The sequence below is a fragment of the Protopterus annectens genome, chromosome 6.part0 (assembly GCF_019279795.1).
Source record: "Protopterus annectens isolate FY-2018-M chromosome 6.part0, PAN1.0, whole genome shotgun sequence".
Taxonomy (NCBI): Eukaryota; Metazoa; Chordata; order Ceratodontiformes; family Protopteridae; genus Protopterus; species Protopterus annectens.
This window is the reverse complement of record NC_056737.1, coordinates 1983973843-1983995534: the sequence shown is the minus strand read 5'-3', so window position 1 is coordinate 1983995534 and position 21692 is coordinate 1983973843. Positions and strand designations below refer to the sequence as shown.

At 43.7% G+C, this 21692-nt stretch overlaps 1 protein-coding gene across 1 annotated transcript in view; it reads left to right on the top strand.

The window, feature by feature from the left end:
- LOC122804039 (interferon-inducible double-stranded RNA-dependent protein kinase activator A homolog A-like) overlaps positions 1 to 17554 on the top strand; it is a 544788-nt gene extending 527234 nt beyond the window's left edge. The window contains exon 4 of the mRNA XM_044073716.1: positions 17404 to 17554. Within this exon, the coding sequence (XP_043929651.1) occupies positions 17404 to 17554 (151 nt within the window). The remainder of the gene's footprint in view (positions 1 to 17403) is intronic.
- The last annotated feature ends 4138 nt before the right edge of the window (positions 17555 to 21692 follow it).

Below are 21692 nucleotides of genomic sequence, written 5' to 3'. Positions count from 1 at the left end.
GACCACTTTCTGATAATGCACATTCCGGGGAGCCCCAACGTGATTGCAGACAGTGAGCAGAACGATCCTCATGACTCACAAGTGGTCTCTAATCCAGTGGTAACTGACGAGATATTCTGTCACTTAGCCTAACCTTGCTGTGACCTGTTCGCATCCCCCTCTGAACAAGTGCAGCAGTTATTGTCCTAATCCCCCCCCCCCCCCCCCAGGGGAGTCACCTAGAGACGCACTCCTTCATGATTGTCTCCCCCCCCCCCCCAAGTCTATTGTATCCCTTTCCTCAGATCCCACTGATATGTCCCAGAAAGCCAACAGGTTGAACAGAATAATTTTCATTGCCCCATTCTGGGCTCGACAGGTATGGTTTCCCTTCCTATGGCCTCATCTGCTTCGGAAACCCTGGGTACTGGACCCAGCTCCAGACCTGTTGTCCCACTTGGAGAGACTGGTTCATTCGCATCTACATCTCAAGTTTATTGCATGGCTTCTCCAGTTCCCATAATTGCCAGGCATCCCTCTCACCTCCCTGGTCTAACGCATCATTCTAGCCCACAACAAACCTTCTACTAGAAAATTGGACCATAACAAGTGACTAAGTTTGCTAAGTGGTCGCTAGACTGTATCTTGACCCATGCTCAGCACCTGTTAAAGTTTTAAAGTTCTTAGCTTTTGAGTCTGGCTCATCAGCCTCTATGATTTGGGCGCATTTTGCTGCGATATCTAATTTCCATATTGGTTTCAGTGGTTCATTTGTCAACAAACTTTGTAAAGTCTTTTTGAAAGGAAACCCTAATGCTCAGACTTCCATATAAAGAACCCTTTGCCCCATGGGATTTAAATTTGGCACTTCAGTCTTATTTCTCCCCCTTTTGAACCTTCAGCAACTCGTGACTTAAAATTTTTGTCCGGGCAAACCTTATTTTTAATAGCTATCACTTCTGCCAGGCGAATATCTGAAATGCATGCTTGCCCTGCAAACCCCCATTTGGTATTTCATAAGAACAGGGTCTGCCGCCAGACAAATCCCTCCTTCCTACCAAAGGTTTCAGAGTCAAGTATCCAGATCTTGCATCTCCCAGTCTTTTTTCCAATAAAGGGGAATACTGTCTACATTTACTAGATGTACACAGGCAATTACGTTTCTACATTCACAGAACAAAGGATGTTAGAAAATCCAACCATTTATTGCTTTTTCTTCGGTGTCTTTAGGCAGTCCAGTGTCTAAAATTACCCTGGTGAAATAGCTTAAGGACTGTTTCACCTTTGTTTACAACAGAAAGGGTCTTCACCCACCAGGTCCTGTAAAAGCACATTCAACGAGAGCTATAGCAGCATCTACAGTTTTTCATGCCAGAGCTTTTGTAGATTTGTGCAGCAGCAACAATGGGCATCTCCTCATACTTTTATTATGCATTACAAACTGGACCAGGTCTCTGGGGGGACATGCTTCATTTGGCTCTGTGCTCTGGAATATTCTTCCATGAGAACTCCCAAGATTCGGGTAGCTAGAGAGACTGTCCCACAGTCCAGGATTATGTGAAGATTTGACAACATCAGATAAGTTGTCTTATCATAACGTTCCATCTGTGTCGGTCTTCACTAATCATTGACATTCCCTCCCTCCTTCCCCCGGCCTTTAGAACTCTTGGTAGATCAAATATTCCAGAAGACTAGCTTCATAATAGGAACACACGATTATCTATTATTTCTCATCTATCACTGTAGTTTGCAAACTCGATTTGAGGTAATTTAGTGAGGAGCATTTTGGGTAAAGCTTGTCTGGAGAGTTTTTGGAAAGTGCAAGCTGTATCGTCAGTGTTGGATGTTCTTAGTGTTTCATTGTTGCAGTCATCACATTTGGGTTATCTGCCTGCAGGTAGCCCTCAGCCGGCCTGAATACCAGAGTCTTGGATTCCTGCGTCAGATGCTGTCTCTACTTCCATGACATCAGGGGTATAAAACATGCAGCCAGCGCCATTACATCAGTCTTTCATGCCGCGTGGTGCCCGAAGCAGATTGCAAGTGCCGGTCGGCCGATTCCTGGAATTTTCGTTTTCGAGTTTCAGAACCGAAGTTTTCAAAAAAGCCAAGTACCCTATTGGGGATCCTTTTTCTTGCTCTTAACCGATGTCCGTAAAAGTTAATTGCATTACTTGTGGGAAAGCAAACACCTCAAAGATTTTCATTCGTACTGCATTCCTTGCTTAGGCCCAGACCACAACGTCCCTCCCTGTCTGTTTTGTGTCTTGTTCAACCCCTGAACTATTTGTCGTCGGGCTATATTTGCAGCAAATTATTTTGGTACTCTGTATAACTATCCAGTAATGGCTTCGGTAAGCAATCAGACTACAGATATTCCGAAAAAATGTAAGGATAAAGACAGACTGCATAGATCCAAAACTGCCAACGACGCTTCTGTTAGGTTAATCGCCAGTCAGCTGGTACTCAGTGAGGTGCTTTTGCAGCCCCTGATACCTGCTACCTCAGATTCGCAGGCCTCTACTGAGACCCATTCGGAGTCCGGTATGCCACGAGATGCTTTGACTATGGAACCTGCGGATGTCTCTACCTTGGATGGATCCAGAGCTGCGGTGCAGGCACTGGCTTCTGACGGTGTATTCAGGCCCTATAGACTTGCATTTTAAACCAATGCCATCTTCATCCAGGCCTAAAACCCGACCCACACCCAGAAAACAGACGTCCAAACCGCATGCTCAGGCCCATATGCCTAAAAAACAAATGCTTAGAATGGCTGAATAACTTATTACCTTAATTAGGGGAAGCCAGCCTTCCCCCTGTAAGAGACCTAGAACTGATTTTTCCTTCTGATTCTTCTGATCAGGAGTCTGATGTTTGTTCCGATTACCAGGATTTGCCCTTTACCTATGAGGATTCTGATGCAGAGGATTCCATTCCCTCTGCTTCCCCTCCAGAAGATTTTTCTTTTGGTGAAACCTTGCACACTCTTAGGGAGCATTTCCGCTGGGAAAGCCAGGATTACTGACTCCAAAAAGAGGCTTAGGGCATTCTTACTCCTCCCTCAACACAGGCCTTTAGCCATCCCTCCTGTTCTGGACATTGTAGATGACGCTTTCTTGGAATCTAGCCTTTCCCCAGACACTTTACCTCCAGCTCCCAGAAAACCTGACCGATATTAGAGTACCTGACCGGTTCCTCTTGAAGAATCCGAATGCGGATCCAGAGACCATTTCTCAAGGGCCAAAGGGCATTAAGGCTAGTGCTGCCAAAAACCCCTACCCCTTCTGATAGAGATTCTAGAGCCTTGGACAGATGGGGTAAGAAGGTATGTACGTCTGCTACTTTGGCCATTAGGGCTTTAAATTGCCAGTTTCATATGTTAAAGTACCAGCAGCATATTATGGGACTAAAACAGAAAATGATGTTGATTCCTGACTCTGCTGAACATAGAATTACAGGATTTAATGCATTCTGTAGAACAAGTTGGTAAACGTACTTTGCAGTGTGGTTTTGAGACTCTAGAAGCATCTTGCAGGGCTGCTGTCACTGGGTCTGTACTTGGAAGGCATGCTTGGCTTAAGGAGCAAAACATGCCAGGTCATGTTTAAGCTAAATTACTGGATGCTCCCTTAAGCAAAGACCACCTGTTTGGCAACAAAGCAGAAGTTGTCCTCAAAATGATGGAGGAAAAAGCTAAATCTATGCAAACTGTTAAAGATTTCCTGCAAGTACAGCCTCTCACATTTAGTAGGCATTGGCCTTCAAAGAATTGGTCCTTTCCGGCCTCTTCCAGGCCTTCAGTCCAAACCCAGGAAAAGCAGACCACCTAGGTTACAGTCTCAGGCTAAGCATAGGCCTAAGCAGTGGGGGGCTCCCACTTCCAAAGCAGGGAGTAGTAAGACACACCCTACGGAAAAGTGGCACAATGACTTAACCTTAACCCTTCCAAGCCCTGTTCAACTTCATGCTCCCTTAGGAGGAAAGCTCGCCCTGCATGCAAGAAACTGGGATCTCCTTACCCAGGACAAATGGGTTCTGAATATAGTTTCCCAAGGATACAGATTCCACTTCCACACCCTACCAACCCCAAATGGTCGGCCAGACCTACCACCACATCAGTGGGCAGAGGCTCTACAGCAGGATGTTCTTCGTGTTTTACTGTTGCAGTCATTACGTTTGGGTAATCTGGCAGGTTGCCTTCAGTCGGCCTGATTAACAAAGCCTTTGGTCCTGCGTCGGTTGCTGTCCCTTCTTCCATGAAGTCAGGTTGTCAGGGGTATAAAACATGCAGCCGACACCATTACATCAGTCTTTCTTGCCGCACGGTGCCCGAAGCAGAAGCAGTTCGCAAGTGCTGGTCGGCAGACTCCTGAAAGTTTCAGATCCGAAGTCTTAAACTAAACAGCTAAGTACCCCGTTGGGGAAACTTTTTCTTGCTCCTTACCAATGTCCGTAAAAGTTAATTGCATTACTTGGAAGCAAATACCTCATAAGGATTTTCATTTGTACTGTATTCCTTGCCTAGGCCCTGACCACAACACGTACCTTGCTGTCGGTTTTGTGCTTTATTTAATCAGCGCACCATCAAACATCGGTATATTTTTGCTTCTAAATATTTTGGCTCACGCTCTAATTATCCATAAATGTCTGTTAGTAATCTGACTACCAGAATACGTAAAAAACGCAAAGAAAGACAGGCCGTTGAGGTCCAACTGCCGACTCTTCTAAGCCAGTCGCCAGTTTGCCGGTACTCAGGTGCTTTCGCAGCCCCTGATACCTGCTACTTCTGATTCACAGGCCTCTTCTGAGACCCGTTCGGAGTCCGGTATGCCGCGAGATGCTTCAATTATGGAATCCGCGGATGTCTCTACCTTGGAAGGGTCCGGTGCTGCTGTGCAGGCACCAGCTTCTGAGGGTGTTTTCAGGCCTACAGATTTGTATATTAGACGCCATCTTCAAAACTAAGGCCAAAATTTCAACCTATGCTTAAAAACAGACTTCTGGGCCACATGTGCAGGCCCCTATGCCTAAAAAACAAATGATTAAAATGGCTGAAGATTTAATTACTCTGATCAGGGGTAGCCATCACCCCCTTCCCAAGAGGCCTAGGTAAGACATTGATTATGAATCTTCTGAACAGGATTCTATTTCTTCTGACTCTTCTAATGACCAGGAATTGTCTATACCTACTTATGAGGACTCTGATGCAGAAGCTTCAATTCCTTCTGCTTCTCCCCGAGGATTTTTCTTTTGGGGAAACTTTATATACCTTAAGGGAATATTTCCACTGGGAAAGTCAGGATTTCTCTGAACCTAAAGAGACTTGGGGATTTTCTTCTTCCTCAGCATAGGCCTTTGGCTATACCTTCTGTTCTAGACATTGTTGATGTTTTTTCAGAATCTAGTATGGCTCTTGATTCTCTGCCTTGTAAGCCAGACAGATACTACCGGGTTCCTGACTCCCACAAATTTCTTTTCAAAAATCCTGTTGCAGATCCTGAAACCATTTCTCAGGGTCCTAAGGGCATTAAGGCTTTACTGCTAAAAATCCTACCCCTTCTGATAGAGATTCCAGGGCGCTGGATAGATGGGGTAAGAAGGTTTACACTTCTGCTACCTTGGCAATCCGGGCTTTAAACTGTCAATTTCATATGCTAAAATATCAGCACATCGTGGGACTGCTTAAACAGAAAATTTCTGACTGTGTGGAAAACAAAGATTTACAGGATTTATTGCATTCATCTGAACAAGTTGGAAAACATACTTTGCAATGTGGTTTTGATTCTTTGGAGGCCTCTTGCAGGGCTGCTGTAACTGGGTCTGTGCTAAGAAGGCATGCTTGGCTCGGAGCAAAATCTGCCTGGTCATGTTAAAGCAAAATTGTTAGATGCTCCTTTACAACAGGACCATCTCTTTGGTAAGGCTGAAGAAGTTTTAAAAAAGATGGAAGATGAAGCTAAATCTATGCAAACTGTGAAAGATTTCTTACAAGTGCAACCTCCAAGATTTAGTAGGCACTGGCCTAGTAAGAACTGGTCCTTTCCAGTTCCTTCGAGAGCCGCTAAAGTCAAACCCAGACATTCCAAAGGCTCCAGGTTTCAGTCACAAGGGGCTTTCAGAACAAAACAGTGGGGTGCCTACTCTTCCAAATCTGGAAACAAGACATCTCTCCCTATGGTAAGCAATCTCAATGACTTCCCTTTACACTTACCAAGCACTTACCTTTTAGCCACCCTTTGGGGGGAAAACTGTCTCTTCATGCAAGAAACTGGCAACTTATAACCCATGGCAGATGGGTTTTAAATATAACATCCCAGGGATACAGATTTCATTTCCACATGCTGCCAATTCCAAACGGATGGCCAGACCTGCCCCCAAATCAGTGGGCAGAGGCACAGAAACAAGTACTTTCCCTCATGAGCATGGGGGGCTATTCAACCAGTATCAGAAGAGGAAAAGGGACAAGGTTTCTATACAAAACTTTTCCTGGTACCTAGAAAAGACAAATCATGGCATCCAATTCTGGATTTATCTACTCTAAACACCTTTCTGGGCATTCCAAAATTCAAGATGCCGACTCTTTACCAGTTACTTCCTATGCTAGGGAAAGATGCCTGGTTGGTAACTCTAGATTTAAGAGGCTTACCTGCATATCCCAATCAGGGAATCTTGCAGAAGATACCTCCGCTTCAAAGCCTGGCTCTAGTAATTGCATTTTGCAGGCAAAGAAACATTCAAATATATCCATACCTGGACGATTGTCTAATTCAGGCAGAAAACAAGGACACTCTTCTAAACCATCTAGTGTTTGTAAAAAGTGTTCTAACTTGTCTAGGGTACACTGTAAATGAAAAGAAATCACAACTGGTACCCTCTCAAAAAATTACATTCGTGGGTGCAAGCTTGAATACAACTGCCCAGATGGCTTTCCTTACGCCAGAGAAGCAAATTCATTTGGTGACTTACTTCAAACAGGTGGCCACAAAATCCCTACTTTCTGCAAGGCAAGTACTGCAAGCCTTGGGGGTTCATGGCCTCCTGCATTCTTTTAATTCCATATGCAAGACTGCATATGAAGAAACTTCAGTGGTACTTAGTCTATGGAGTCAGCATTGTCACAGCCTGGAAACAATAATTCCCCTCATTCCTTGCCTGCAACTACAGTTCCTGTGGTGGGCAGAGGCCTGCCACCAAAACAAGGAACTGTCATTTATACCACCCCCTGCCGCCCAAACCCTAACAGATGCATCAGACTATGCTTGGGAGGCACATCTGGCAGAGAAGTGCATTCAGGGCAAATGGAGTCTAAATCAAATGCACCTTCATATCGATCAATAAGAAATGCTAGCCGTACAGAATGCACTTGACAGCCTTCAAGGACTACCTTCATCCAGGACAATTAACGATAGACACCACCACGGTTATGTGGTACATAACAAGCAGGGGGATACACACTCCTATCCCCTTTGCAGACTAGCCATGGCATTGTGGAAAACTGCCTTGACCTATCATGTACAACCACAAGCTCAATTCCTGCCAGGAAAGCTGAATACTCTAGCAGACTAAGCAGAAATCTCATGGACCCCCATGAATGGAAACTGGAAACACTGATTTTCAACATGTTGCCACGCAAATGGGGGAGCCCAGACATAGATCTTTTTGCCTCACCCCACAGCTATCGGACAAATTTTGCGCACGAACTCATCACGAAAAAGCCTGGAAAGTGGATGCTCTATCCTTCAGCTGGAAAAAGTCTATGCCTTTCCCCCTCTGCTCCTGCTCAACAAAGTTCTTCTAAAAGTCAAATAGGCTAAAGCAAAAATGATTTTGATTGCTCCAGCCTGGCCTCGCCAGCACTGGTACCCACTCCTGCACAGTGTCACACCTTCCACTGTGGCACCTGCCTCAGACACCTTACTTGTCTCAGCAGAACAAAATTCTGCACACACAGCTCCAAACTTTGAATCTTGCAGTGTGGCTAATCACCTAATTTCACCCTTGGCCATCCCTCAGCAAACCTGTGATGGATGTCATTTTGGAGGCGAGAAGGCCCAGTACTAGAAAATCTTATGCTGACAAATGGAAAAGATTCTGTGCCTGGAACCAATCTCAAGGGATGAGCACAGCAGTGCCCAACATTCCTCAGATTTTACAATACTTAGCTGAGATGCTTCGCAAGGGCCTGTCCTTTTCTTCCACAAAAATCCATGTTTCAGCCATTTCAGCTCATACCTCCCCTCTTCTCTCATCCTCTGCTAAAGCAGTATCTGAGGGGCCAAAAACTTAAGACCACCCAGGAGAGCTCCCACCCCTGCCTGGGACCTCAGTTTTGTATTGGAAAAGCTCACTCTCCCTCCTTTCGAGCCAGCTGCTACTGCAGATTTAAAATTTCTCTCCTGGAAAACTGCTTTCCTTTAGCAGTCACTTCAGCTAGAAGGATTTTTGAATTACAGGCTCTTGGCAGTGGAGCCTTTCATCATATTTAATACGGACAGGGTATCTCTCAGGACCGATCCATCCTTCATGCCTAAGGTGGTATCCAGTGTGGCTCTTAATCAGACCATTCATTTGCCAACTTTCTTTCCCAATCCACAGAACAAGGGGGAGCGGATTGTGCATTCATTGGATGTACACAGAACTTAGATTTTACTTAAACAGGACAAATCTCAAAATTTGAGCAATTGCTGGTGGCATTTGCTGCAGGAGCAGAGGGAAAGGCTATTTCAAGGCAAACCATTTCCAAATGGATAAGCCATTGCATTAATTTCTGATATGAGCACCATGGAAAGCCTACCCCACAGGGGATAATATCACATTCCACCAGGGCTGCATCTACCTCTACAGCCTTTCTCAGAGGTGTCCCTACCAGTGACATCCTAGAAGCTGCTACCTGGAGCTCTGTACATACCTTCGCTAAGCATTTACCACATGCCTATTTTTGCCACTGCAGTCTTACAGGGCTTAATAGCTGGCCCTAATGCTCTCAATTTCCTCCTCCTTTCCGTAGCTTTGGGTATCTACCCAAATGTGATGACTGCAACAGTGAAACACAAACGTAGTACAGTTGTCTACACTTAACGTAAATGTAGATGTTCGCGTGTAGTCACTGTTGCAGTCTTGCTTACCCTCCCTCCCAGCCCCCTGACTTCTCTTGGCTCTACCTTTCCTTTTTGTTTGGTGTATTTAAGCTTTCTGGTGCATTTGCTTTTTGATGGAGGGTACCATAACATATAATTGCTTCCCGTTGTGGGGGCACCTGACATATGGGGCAAGAAAAACTGATGTAATGATGTCGGCTGCATGTTTTATACCCCTGACGTCATGGAAGAGACTGCATCCGACACAGGAATCCAAGGCTCTGGTATTCAGAGGGCTACCTACCGGCAGATGACCCAAATGTGATGACTGCAACAGTGAATACACACACTACCATCTACATTTATGGCAAGTGTACACAACTGTACTTTCTGAGGCTCAGAACCAAGCCCACAGTCAAGGATTGGTGAAGATAAACAACACAGATGGAATGTTATGGTAAGAATTCTTTTTTGTTCAGTTCTAAAAATATATCAGAAGTAAATATAGGGAAAATATTTATTGACTTGTAATATGCCATGGTTTACAGTGACATGCTTTCAAGCATCTAAAGCTATGGGGTCAAATTCAGAAGTCTTTTGCAGTAGAATCTCTGAGGTTAAAGTTTGTGTTGGGTGTGCTTTTTTTTTTTGCTGAATACCCTGTTATCTGAATGAGTCTTAATGAAATGTCAAAGGAAGCCTGATATAGTCTGCCTGAGACAGAATTCGATGATTTAGTTCATGTGCCTTTACTGCCACTGTGTAGACAGTTTGCATTGTACTGATGTCCTTCAAGGATGCATCTGCAGTCTTCACAAATGGGTTGTCCTGTCGTCAGGCAGCCCTTTGGTCGGCCGGATTCCAAAGTCTGGGTCTGGCTTCAGCTGGTGTCGCACTTCACCCGACGTCATTGCGGCAGTTCTTCGGGTATAAAGGCATCAGCCGACGCCATTTTCCTCAGTCTTTCTTGCCACGTGGCGCCCGAAGCAGAAGCTGTTCGCAAGTGCCGGTCGGTCAGATCCAGAGATTACTACTACCGAATATTACTTCGAAGACTTCTAAAAAGCTAAGTACCCCGTTGGGGACTCTTTCTTGCCTCAGCCGATGTCAGAGAAAGTGAATAACTGTTTATCTTGTGGGAAACAAATACCTCATAAAGATTTCCACTCCTATTGCATACATTGTTTAGGCCCAGACCACGACGTAGCAGCTTGTCTAGCCTGTGCTTCTTTTAACCGACGGACGCTTAGGCCGGTCGGAGTTTGCTGAACAGATTTTCGGCTCGATTTTGCATATATTATGCTGTCGGATCCTCCGACTCATAAAGTACCAAAAGCAAGAAAAGGACCGACACTCCACGGTCCGCGGTTTCGCCGAAACCGCGGTTAAGCAAAACCACGAGTGTCTTGGTTTCGCGAAACCGAGCAAGCGGTTCTTTCTTCAGCGAAATCATGCCTTCTACCGAGGCCTCTTCTAACCTGGTAGAAGCGGCTGAAATCCAACCTTCTGTTGCGGTTTCACAGTATTTATCAGATACCATTCCCTGGATATTTCTACCCTGCACGTGGAGCTGCTAGGCCTCCTGCAGCAATGTCTATTAAGGCCTTTGCCAGGGCTAAAGCAGCCAAAGCATCAAAAACGGTGCCTGCCAAGCCCCTCTCTCAGGCCCAGCACCAGCTCCCATATGCTTACTTTGGCTGAGGATCTCATCTCTTTAATTCGTGGAGCCCAGCCTCATCCAGACAGGGCCTCTCTCCTCCTCCAGAAAAAGGCCTAGAGCAGAGCCCCTGAGCCAGTATCCACAGATGATTCCTCTGATGACTCAGAACATACAGACCCTCCTGAGGCTGCTTATTCTCCTTACGAAGACTCTGATGCTGAGGAGTCCATCCCTTCAGCCTCTCCTCCTGAGGAATTTTCCTTTGGGGAAACATTGCATGCTATGAGGGAACAATTTCAGTGGCTGGGCCAAGATTTCTCAGACTCCAGAAAAAGGCTTAGGACCTTTCTACATTTGCCACAGCATAGGCCTTTAGCTATACCTCCAGTACTTTCTGTTGTTGATGATGCATTTAATGATGCTTGCACTGCTCCTGATTCATTACCTCCGGCTCCTGCTAAGCCCGATAGGATGTTCTTCATTCCACATTGCTACAGTCCTAACTATTATATCCTCAGTCTTTTTTGCATGGTCCGATGCAGAAATAATTTGCAGGCTTGCGGTTTGGAAAGTTCAAGTTTCTGAAGCCAGGTTCAGACCCGAATCAAAGTTGGCTAAGTGATACCCGTTGGGAATATTTTGTTTTCTTGCCTCAGTATTTAACGGATGTCAGAAAAAGTGAATAACTGTATTTCTTGTCTTTTTGCGCATGGTCCGCAGAGCAATTTTGCGAGTGCAGGTTAGGCGTTCTGAAAGTTCTGAAGCCAGAGTTTCCGGGCCGAGATCAAAGTTGGCTAAGTACCCGTTGGGGAATATTTTGTTTTTCTTGCCTCAGTATTTAACCGGATGTCAGAATGAATAAAAACTGTATTTCTTGGAAACAGATTCTGTGGGGGTTTCTCCTTCTACAGGGTCCCGGACACTCATCACCATTTGTATAAGGCTCCTTTGCAGATCCAGAGACTATCTCCCAGGGTCCTAAAGCCGTAGCAACTACTTCCACTAAAACCCCTCCCTCTGAAAGGGAATCCAGGTCCTTAGAGATGGGGTAAAAGTTTACACCTCTGCTACTTTGTCAGCTAGAGCTTTGAACTGCCAATTTCATATGATTCAATACCAAGAGTTTATGCTTGACCAGTTGACTAAAAGCTGTCCTCTGAAGAATCTTTAGATAAGAAATATATTCAAGAAATGGTACATAACATACAGCAGGTTAGTAACCATTCTTTAAAATGTGGCTATGATGCACTGGAGGCTTCCTTTAGATCAGCCATGACTGGCACAGTTATCAGGAGGCATGCATGTCTGAAAGAACAGGCATTACCAGACCATGTCAAATCAAAGCTTTTGGATGCACCTATGGACAAGGTCAGTTTATTTGGTTCCCCTGCGCAACAGGTACTAAAAGATGGAAGAGAAAGCAAAATCTGTACAAACGGTGAAAGATTTCTTACAAGTTCAACCTCCAAGGTTTAGCAGGAACTGGCCCTCCAAAAATTGGTCCTTTCCAGACTCCTCTAGGGCACAGAGGCAGGAATAGGCGCTCGAGAGGCAGAAACCAAACCAGGGGTGCCTACAGGGGACGCCAGTGGCAAGGTAACAACCAGCGAGGCACGGATGCAACCACCACCACTACAACAACTCATTCACAGTGACTTGGTGGCACCGCCTACCAGGGAACAACTAGAAGCACCCTTGGGAAAGCTAACCTTATTTTCAAAGAACTGGCATTGCATCACAAGAGAAAATGGATTTTGCAAACTATAGACCAAGGTTACAGGTTCCATTTCCATACTCTACCAAGCAAAAGAGGAATGCCAAACCTGCCACCTACTCAAAGGACAGAAGCTCTAAAGCAAATATCTCAATTACTAAGAATGAGAGCTGTGGAAAAGGTACCACCTTTGGAGCAAGGAAAGGGATTTTACTCCAGACTCTTCCTGGTACCAAGAAAAGAAAACAAATGGAGGCCTATTCTAGACCTGTCCGCTTTAAACACATTCCTCATTGTTCCAAAATTCAAAATGCTGACCCTACAGCAGCTTCTTCCCATGCTGGGCAAGGAGTCTTGGCTGGTAACTCTAGATCTCGAGGAGGCATACCTGCACGTCCCCATAAGACCAATTTGCAGAAGATACCTCAGATTTCTTGCAGGATCAGAGCATTATCAATTCTCAGCATTGCCCTTTGGCTTATCTACTGCGCCCAGTGTTCACGAAATGCCTGGCATCAGTAATCGCTCATGCAGACTTCAGGGGATTCAAATCTATCCCTACCTGGACGACTGCCTGATACAAGCGGACAACAAAATAAATCTAACAGAAGACCTACAAAGAGTCATTTACCTGCTGCAAGCCCTGGGATATACAGTCAATATAAAAAAGTCAAGGCTGATTCCATCCCAAAGAATAACCTTTCTGGGCGCAGAACTGGACACATCAAATCAAATGGCATCCCTAACTGCAGAAAAGAAAGAGCAGCTTCCTCTCTACTTGGCATTAACAAAGCAGAACCATCTAACTGCAAGAAAAATGCTGCAAGCTCTAGGCTTCATGGCATCCTGCTTAATACTGGTCCCTCATGCCAGGCTGCATATGAAAAAGCTACAATGGTACCTAAAGAATTTGTGGTCTCAACACAAGCACAGCCTAGAAACCAAAATTCCAATGATTCCCTGCCTGAAGAAAGAGTTCCTATGGTGGGCTCAGGCCTGCCAATCAAACTCAGGATTGCCCTTCTGCAAAAGCCAACAAAAACAAACCATCACGGCAGATGCCTCAGACCTCGGTTGGGGGGCACACATGCTGGACAGGTGCATTCAAGGCCTATGGACTCAAGACCAGCTGCACCTGCACATAAATCTAAAGGAAATGATGGCAGTAAAATTGGCAATCCAGGCCTTCAAACCTTTTCTCCAAGAAGGTCAGCTGATAAGGACAGACAACACCACAGTTATGTGGTAAATCAACAAACAGGGAGGCACACACTCATATCCTCTATGCCGGCTGGCACTGGACCCTATGGGATGTGGCTCTGGGCTACAACATTCAGTTACAAGCAATTTATGTACCAGGGAAGGAAAACATTCTAGCAGACATATTAAGCAGAACTACCACAGATGCCCACGAATGGATGCTGCATCCGGACATCTTCAAAGCCATCACTAGAGAATGGGGATTACCACAAATAGACTTGTTTGCATCCCCACTCAATCACCAGCTAAAGAAATTCTGCACAAGGACGTACCACCCACTTGCTTGGAAGGTGGACTCCTATCTTTCAGTTGGAAAAACCTGATAGCATGCATTCCCACCACTTCCTTTGATGCACAAGGTGCTTCTGAAGATCAAAGAGGAACATCCGAGGATCATTCTGATAGCTCCAGACTGGCCAAGACAACATTGGTATCCATTGCTGAGGAGCATGTCCGGGAACAAATATGGACACTGCCCTGATCCCATTACTGTTAACACAGAACAACTTCAACATCCTGCATCCAAACCTGAAAACTCTGCAGCTAACTGCCTGGAACATTACATGACAACAATTAACCCAAATTTATCCCAAAGGGTTAAGGACATAATCCTGGAGGCTCGAAGACCTTCAACAAGAAAGAATTATGCAGATATGGAAAAGATATCTCACTTGGAGTACTGCAAAGGGGCAAGAAGTGACACTGGTGAACATAGCCAACATCCTGGAGTACTTGGCAGAACTCTTCCATACAGGCCTGTCCTACTCTTCCATCAAGATACATGCCTCAGCTATTTCAGCAGAATACAGCTTGGATCCTCCTGTCTTCTCGCATCCTCTGCTCAGACAGTTTCTGAGAGGAATTAAAAATGTGAAACCTCCCCGGAAACCTCCATTACCAGCATGGAACTTGAACTTTGTACTAGAAAAATTGACACTTCCCCCTTTCGAACCAGCAGCAACAGCAGAATTACAATACTTATCCTGGAAGACTGCATTCCTGCTGGCAATAACTTCAGCAAGAAGGGTCTCTGAACTACAGGCATTAATGGCAGTGCAACCCTTCCTGATCTTCCATCAAGATAGTGTCCATGAGAACAAATCCTACATTTATGCCTAAGGTGGTATCCAGAGTCTCTTTAAATCAGGCTATCCACCTTCCTACATTCTTCCCCAACCCACAGAACAGGGGAGAAAGGCTACTACATACCTTGGATGTGCATAGACAATTACGCTACTACCTGGACAGGACAAAAACCAATAGAAAAACTGACCAGCTTCTGGTAGCATATGCAACAGGGAAGGAAGGAAAACCAATTTCAAAACAGACAATCTCCAAATGGATAGGAAATTGCATTAGATTTTTACTCCTATCATGGAAAGAAAACTCCAGAGAACATCAGGCCTCACTCCACAAGGTCTACAGCCACTACCACAGCTTTCTTACGAGGAGTGGCTACTAAGGACATTATAGAGGCTGCTACTTGGACCTCCGTGCATACATTTGCCAAGCATTATAATTTACCTTTATACTCTAGATCCCGAGCTGGTTTTGCCACTGCTGTTTTGCAAGGGATCCTAACTACACCATAATCTCTACTCATTCCTCCCCTAGTTTAGCTATGGTATTCTACCCATTTGTGAAGACTGCAGATGCATCCTTGAAGGACATAGTACAGTTTTGTACCTACCATAAATGTAGATGTCCGATAGGAATGCATCTGCAGTCAGGATTACCCTCCCTCCTTCCCCTCTGAGGTACTCCCAGGGTATTTGCCAACCTTCAGCTAGCTTGGGGGGTCTATTATGGTGTATTTGTTTGTATATATGTACATACATGCTTATTTTGTGTTTGCTCTACTATTTGGAAACTTTGGCATTTATCCAAATTTAGCCATCCAACAGGGCACCTGGCATCTGGGGCAAGAAACACTGAGGAAACTGGCGTCGGCTGATGCCTTTATACCCGAAGAACTGCCGCAATGACGTCGGGTGAAGTGCGACACCAGCCGAAGCCAGACCCAGACTTTGGAATCCGGACGACCGAAGGGCTGCCTGACGACAGGACAACCCATTTGTGAAGACTGCAGATGCATTCCTATCGGACATCTACATTTATGGTAGGTACAAAACTGTACTTTTTGGGTGTGATGGTGAATTTCTGTACAGGACAGTTAGTGCAATAAGGGACTTAAATGCCTGTTATTGAGTTGTACATAAGAAGCAAAATCCTGTTTTTTTTTCTCTCTCTCCTGATGCAGAAATATTGTCACTGAACTTGACCCCCCTCCCCCCACCACCACCACTTTAGATTCTCAAGTGCAGCAAACTGCATTACAAGAAGATAAAGTTGGTTTTTGGTCTTGACAGCTGGAACCACACCCGCTAAGCACATTTTGTAGAATGGGTCATGATATATTCAAATAAATTTGCTGTAATACTTAGAAATAGTCCATTATTGCTAGATACAAACAATATTGTTTAGCAGTTTGGGTGTTCTGTTTTTGCAGTTCATTTAATAAATTATGCTTATTTTAAAGCTGACATACTTTATGTATACCTGAATAATGTATTTTTGTGAAACACAAAAAAATACTCTTCTAGGAAAAAGTAATATTTTTACATATTTTTTCATTTTTATATTTTTGTATTGCTTTCTGTGGGGAGTTTGCATGTTCTCCCCGCGGTTAGGTGGGCGTTCGAAAGACCTGCGTAAATGGGCGTCCTTCATTGAAGGTTGAATGTTGAGCTGGCACCTCGGCGTTCGTGAAAATTTATTGCCAATCCTTAGCGGACCGGCGTTCTGCTGTGGCGACCCCTAACCGGGAAAAGCCGAAAGACAACATTTTTGTATTTGTGATTCTTTTCTCTGTTTTAGTTGTGGAAAACAAAATTGAGTGTGGGATTAGGTTATCAAGAGGCCTTGTCCTGAAAAGTTGATAAGAATGCCTTGAAGCAGTAGAAAGATACTGTTTGAAGTTAGTTTGGAATTCAGGGCGTAACGGCATTTCTGCAATGGCTACAATGCATTCAGATGAAAACAAATGTTTGACTTTCAATTCTGTTGATAGTAAATTAAATAAAAGCCATCAAAAACATACATCAATAATGCTGGTGCGATTTCAGACTTAATAGCATTTTGTGCTTCTGTACAAAACATGATCTTTTTTTTTTTTCTTTTACATGTTAAGGCATAAAACGAAATTGCATTAAGATTTTTTAATTAAAATGTAAGATCTCTTTTGGATAAAAGCTTAATGTAGTGGTATTTAGATAATTATCCCATAGCATCCCCTGACAATGTCATGAATTAATGTGTTTGGAGAAATTATTTTTTTTAAAAAGAGCAAAAAATAACTTCAAATGACCAGAATCTAGAAACACTTAGAAAAATGCTCAGTGGTTAAATATATTCTTCTGATGACTGTAAGTTGTGCCTGACTTAGATACTATTTTGTCTAATAGATTTTGTAAATAAAGACCAATTTTAGTTAATTCAGGTCTACTGTTAAAGTGGAGAAGACTTTTAAGTTTTACTAACAAAAAAAAGGGGGGGGTGGAAGGTGGAGATTTTCAAGTTCTGAATTTCAGGAATTTTCTAGCAGTTCCTAGAAATTATCATGATGCTTCATTTCTTGACTGTCGATTTCTGCTTTGCTGGATAGTAACAATTTTATTTCCAGTTAGTTATGCAAATATTCTTTATACCCACAGTGCTGCATTATCAGAAACTGTCATTTCTGACACCATACAGCCACCATCGCCACCAATCCGAAGTCATTGCAACCCTGTTGGAACATTACAGGTCAGTTTGTGCTGTATCCATTTACTGTTATCCTCATTTGGTCTTGTACTATTTTTCTGAAATAGCATTGATTCTAAGCTGTTTTTTTTTTCCCCCAAAAACCATTTAAAATGTATCCGATTTTTCTTGTTTAGATTGCCAAATGTGCTGGCAAAGGTTCAGTTTTAAAACCAATGTGATGGGACATTAGTTTTTTTGTTTAAAATACACTATGTTCAGAGATATCATGGCTGAACCAAGTACTTGATCATAACAAGATACATTACTTGGACAGCTGCATCTTTAACACAAATTTTCATCTTCAGAGATTGTATTTCTGTGCCTTTGAAATAGACTGCATGTTGTGTGTAAAGAAAAAAAAAAGGGGGGGGAGGGGCATAAGGTAATGGTGTCATCCTTTTAGTGGCATTTCTCTTTTCAACTTCCTTACCGCACATCCTGTTTGGTTTGAATGAAACCTGACAATATTTAATTTAGGAATCTGTCTCTGCTTTTACATAATTTTGATCGTAACATTTTAATGTGCACATCAGTGCCATAAATTTAGTCAAATGTTGATTTGCTTGACATCTTTTTTTAGTCAACAAAATTTGCATGGCAAGCAGATGGTAGACGAGTGTGAGATCGCACAATTCTTAGGGTTGAATATAACCTTTACTCAAGTTGGTGTATATATATAATTAGCACGGCAATGTATGGGGGGGGGGTGCTGCAAAAAATATATTTCTTTTCCTTTTGTTTTTGATTTTACATGCACTGAAGTTACTGCTGTGTGCATGAGTAGCAAAGTGTCTCTCTGCCACAGTAACCTGTTAGCTGATATAGTAGAAAGGTAAAGAGGGCCACATCGCTAGCAGTGTAAGGACTTTGAAGCTATGAGCAAAAGCTATAGTGACATTTCTGTCCTATTGTCAACAGTGCTTCTCGGTTTAATATTTTATTATTCAGACCTATGAATATATAGCTGTGATTATTTATTTATTTGTTTTTTGAGTCTTAGTATTAAGCTCCGATTTGGACAGAGGGTCACTAGCATGTGTGGCTGCACTGAGTATATGTAGTGTAAGGTTTGTGTGTCTGCAGGTGAGGTCTCAGTAGGGGTGTTAATTAGGAGGATAGGTAGGGCACGTATGTGTAAGAATGTATGGGTGAGTATGTCCTTGAGTATAATCGGGTGGTGCGTGTGTGTGCACGCGATGTCATACTTCCACACTCTGCTAGACAAATGAGCAAATCCTGCTATACGGAGGGCGCTAAACTCCAGGTATAACCTTTATATCTCATAAAGGCACTAAAAAAAATTAGAACAAAGTCTTGCTATGGGAAAGACATAGGGCAGGGGGAACACTAGACACCAAGTATAGTCTTTGGGTTTATATTAGTTGATCGAATAGTTAGTTAATCTAATAACTAAACATCGATAACTAATCGAACACACAACTGCGAACTGCAGTTCCCACTCAGGGAAACAAGTTTGGCCGTTGTGCGGAGTTTGCCCTTTCTTCAATGTGGAGCAATCTCTGAGTTGGTATATTTAGGTGGGGGGGGTGAAGCCCCCCCACTTTGTGTTTTTTTTTCCCCATTGGGCAACGGCATCGTTTCCCTGAGTGGAAACTACCATTCAATGTGTGTGCGATTATTAGCGATCGTTTAGTTATTCGCTTAACTTAAATGTTCGATTATCTGATATAGATGCTACTCTGTCATGGGCTTAAGTATACAAGTCCTACACCCATGGTGCATACCATAACCTCATTCTGCACCACCTCTAGATACCAGTTAATGTTTCTACATGTTAACTAAATATCTTTGAAAATAAAAAATAGAAGTTTGGGAAAAGATTCAAACCCTGTACCATTGACACAGGGAACAACTTGCCAAGTAGGCACCTTAACCCTACATGTTAACTGAAAAAAGAGTTGGTGCAGCAGGATATTTGGGTATTTTTTTTAAAACATAAGTATGAAACTGTAGTGTCTGGCATTATGCAATGTTTGCTATAATCAATGAGTTAATGAAAGATGTGACAAGTATAAGAAGCACAATAGTGGTGTTATCTAAACTCTGGAAACCTTGTGTGTGGTGGGGGGCAAATCCAGGAGGAACACTAGATGACACCAGGAAGAATGTTGTAAATATGAAATGGAGTAAATTTAACAGTTAAGAGCAACAGGTATAGCTTTGGGTTGTAGGTTTTACACAAGAAGTGTGAAACTCTAATGGCTAACATTGACTCTAATCATCTCATCCATGATTTGAGAACTGGAAAAACATAAGACAAGTGGGAACATCCTGTCATCTACAGGATAGATATGGGGTATGTCGGCATTAGGGTTGCTACCTTTTGTGGTTCAAATCTGACCAAGGCCACACCCCCGGCATTAACCGTAACCTTAACCATTTCTGCCCCTTCCAGATTCCGCCCATTTTGTGACGTCTTCATGACATCAGCTGATGGGGAACGCTGTCTTTCTGTTCCTGATGCCTGCTTTCTGCCAATTTGCTATGCTTTTCTGTAAAAAAGCATATTAAGTACACCAGTTTAACAAACTCCAATAGCCTATTTCTTTTTTGAAACAGAATACCGGTGTTTATAACCCGCGTTGGTGGTGCTGAGGTAGCGTTGTCGCCTCACAGTAAGACGCTGTCCGGTTCAATTCTCAGCTAGAGCATTTTCTGTGTGGAGACGTGCGTGAATGGGCGTACCTTCGTTGAAGGTTGTGCATCAGGGCTGGTAACTCTGCATGTAAAAAATCAATTACCAATCATTAGCGGACCGGAGTTCCGCTGTGGCGACCCCTAACCGGAAAAAGCCGAAAGACACAACAAATAGCAGTGTTTATACAGTGTTTTCCGGATTACCAGACAATCTGTTGATTTCTGGATAGTCTAGAAAAAAAACACTGATAGGTGGCAGCCGTAGTCTGCATGTGTTTGTTCATTGGTTCATAGGTATATACTAGACTAATGACCACCATGGCCTTTAGAAGCCTAGCCATGCATTTCAACCCAGTTGCATCCCCTGATAACATGTGCATTTTAATTGGGGAGGGGGGTGTTAGGAAGTTGCTAAAAAGTTGTGAGGGGGCACATTAGGAATGGTTTGCTGTCTGCTTCTGTCTGTAAGAGACATAGGGGCCAGCCCATGGATGAATTTGGTTATTCATCCAGTGTTAGGGAATGTCTGATGTTCTTAGGGTTTCACTGTTGCAGTCATCACATTTGGGTTATCTGCTTGCAATAGCCCTCAGTCGGCCTGATTTATCAGTCTTGGGTCCTGCGTTAGTTGCTGTCTCATCTTCCATGACGTCAGGTAGTCGGGGGTATAAAGCATGCAGCCGACACCATTTTATCAGTCTTTCTTGCCGTGCGGTGCCCGAAACAGAAGCAGTTCACAAGTTCCGGTCGGCCAACACCTGAAATTTTCGTTTCCGAGTTTAAGAACCGAAGTCTTCAACTAAAGCCAAGTACCCCGTTGGGGAAACTTTATCTTGCTCTAAACCGATGTCAGTAAAAGTCAGTAATTGTATTTCTTGTGGAAAGCAAATACCTCCTAAAGTTTTTCATTTGTACTGTATTCCTTCCCTAGGCCCTGACCATGACTCACCTCGCTGTCGGTTTTGTGCCTTAATTAAACTAACTATTCGCAGTCTGTATATTTACGCTTCTAAATATTTTGGTACTCTGTTCAATTATCCGGATAGGTCTTCGGTAAGCCATCCAACTACAGACATTCTGAAAAAACGCAAAGATAGACAGGTCGCCTAGGTCCAAAGCTGCCGATGATGCTTCTCCTAAGCTAGTCGCCAGTTTACAGGTACTCAGTGAGGCGCTTTTGCATCCCCTGATAACCGCTAATTCAGATTCGCAGGCCTCTACTGAGACCCATTTGGAGTCTGGTATGCCACGAGATGCTACAACTGTGTAACCTGCGGATGTCTCTACCTTGGATGGGTCCAGAGCCGCTGTGCAGGCACCGGCTTCTGTGGGTGTATTCAGGCCTACTGACTTTCATATTAAACAGACGCCATCTTCAAGGCCTAAAACTTGATCCATGCCTAGAAAACAGATGCCCAGACTGCATGGTCAGGCCTCTATGCCTACAAAACAAATAAGGATGGCTGAAGACCTTATTACTTTAATCAGCGAAGCCATCCTTCCGCCTCTGAGACCTAGGACTGAATTTGCGTATGATACT